This window comes from Sinocyclocheilus rhinocerous, unplaced genomic scaffold, assembly GCF_001515625.1.
Source record: "Sinocyclocheilus rhinocerous isolate Xijiao unplaced genomic scaffold, SAMN03320098_v1.1 C35844018, whole genome shotgun sequence".
Lineage (NCBI taxonomy): Eukaryota > Metazoa > Chordata > Actinopteri > Cypriniformes > Cyprinidae > Sinocyclocheilus > Sinocyclocheilus rhinocerous.
This window is the reverse complement of record NW_015765331.1, coordinates 1-661: the sequence shown is the minus strand read 5'-3', so window position 1 is coordinate 661 and position 661 is coordinate 1. Positions and strand designations below refer to the sequence as shown.

Here is a 661-nt window from a genome sequence, read left to right as displayed (position 1 = left end):
TGTAGACCCTGACACCGGCAAAGAGATGACCGTACGAGAAGCGTACCATCGTGAGTTAATCGACTATGACACTTTCCTGGAGCTTTCGGAACAAGAGTGTGAGTGGGAGGAGATCACTATCGAAGCATCTGACGGCAGCAAGCGTTTACTTATTGTCGATCGCAAAACCGGAACCCAGTATGACATTCAAGAGTCCCTAGATAGGGGAGTTATTGATAGACAAACTCTGGACAAGTACCGTGCCGGGACTCTGACACTCCACGAGTTCGCAGGTCTGATCACAAGTAAAGGCAGCGGTTCTGAGCTTTCCATCTGCTCCAGCAGTCCTGAGGATGTTGCTACTTGCAGCAGTCCAACACAGATTGCGCCATCATCTCCAACCATCCGCAAACGTTTTGCTAGCGTATCCATTACGCTCTCCCCTCCATCTGATATTTTTGATGACCAGAGCCCCGTGGGAGCCATTTTTGATACAGAAACCCTTGAGAAGATTACCATCCCAGAGGCACAGCGACGTGGAATAGTGGACAACATCACTGCTCAGCGGCTCTTGGAAGCCCAGGTTTGCACTGGAGGGATTGTCAATCCTGCTACTGGCCAGAGACTCTCCCTGAAGGATGCTGTACAGCAAAGCCTTATCGATGAAGACATGTCCGTCAAG

At 50.4% G+C, this 661-nt stretch overlaps 1 protein-coding gene across 1 annotated transcript; it reads left to right on the top strand.

Moving 5' to 3' along the window:
• Nucleotides 1-4: 4 nt before the first annotated feature.
• On the top strand, nucleotides 5-655 carry LOC107735175 (desmoplakin-like; the record flags this gene model as incomplete). Its single annotated transcript, XM_016546948.1, has 1 exon — nucleotides 5-655. A coding segment is annotated over one exon (651 nt), but the record flags the coding sequence as incomplete, so codon positions are not given.
• Between the last annotated feature and the right edge of the window lie 6 nt (nucleotides 656-661).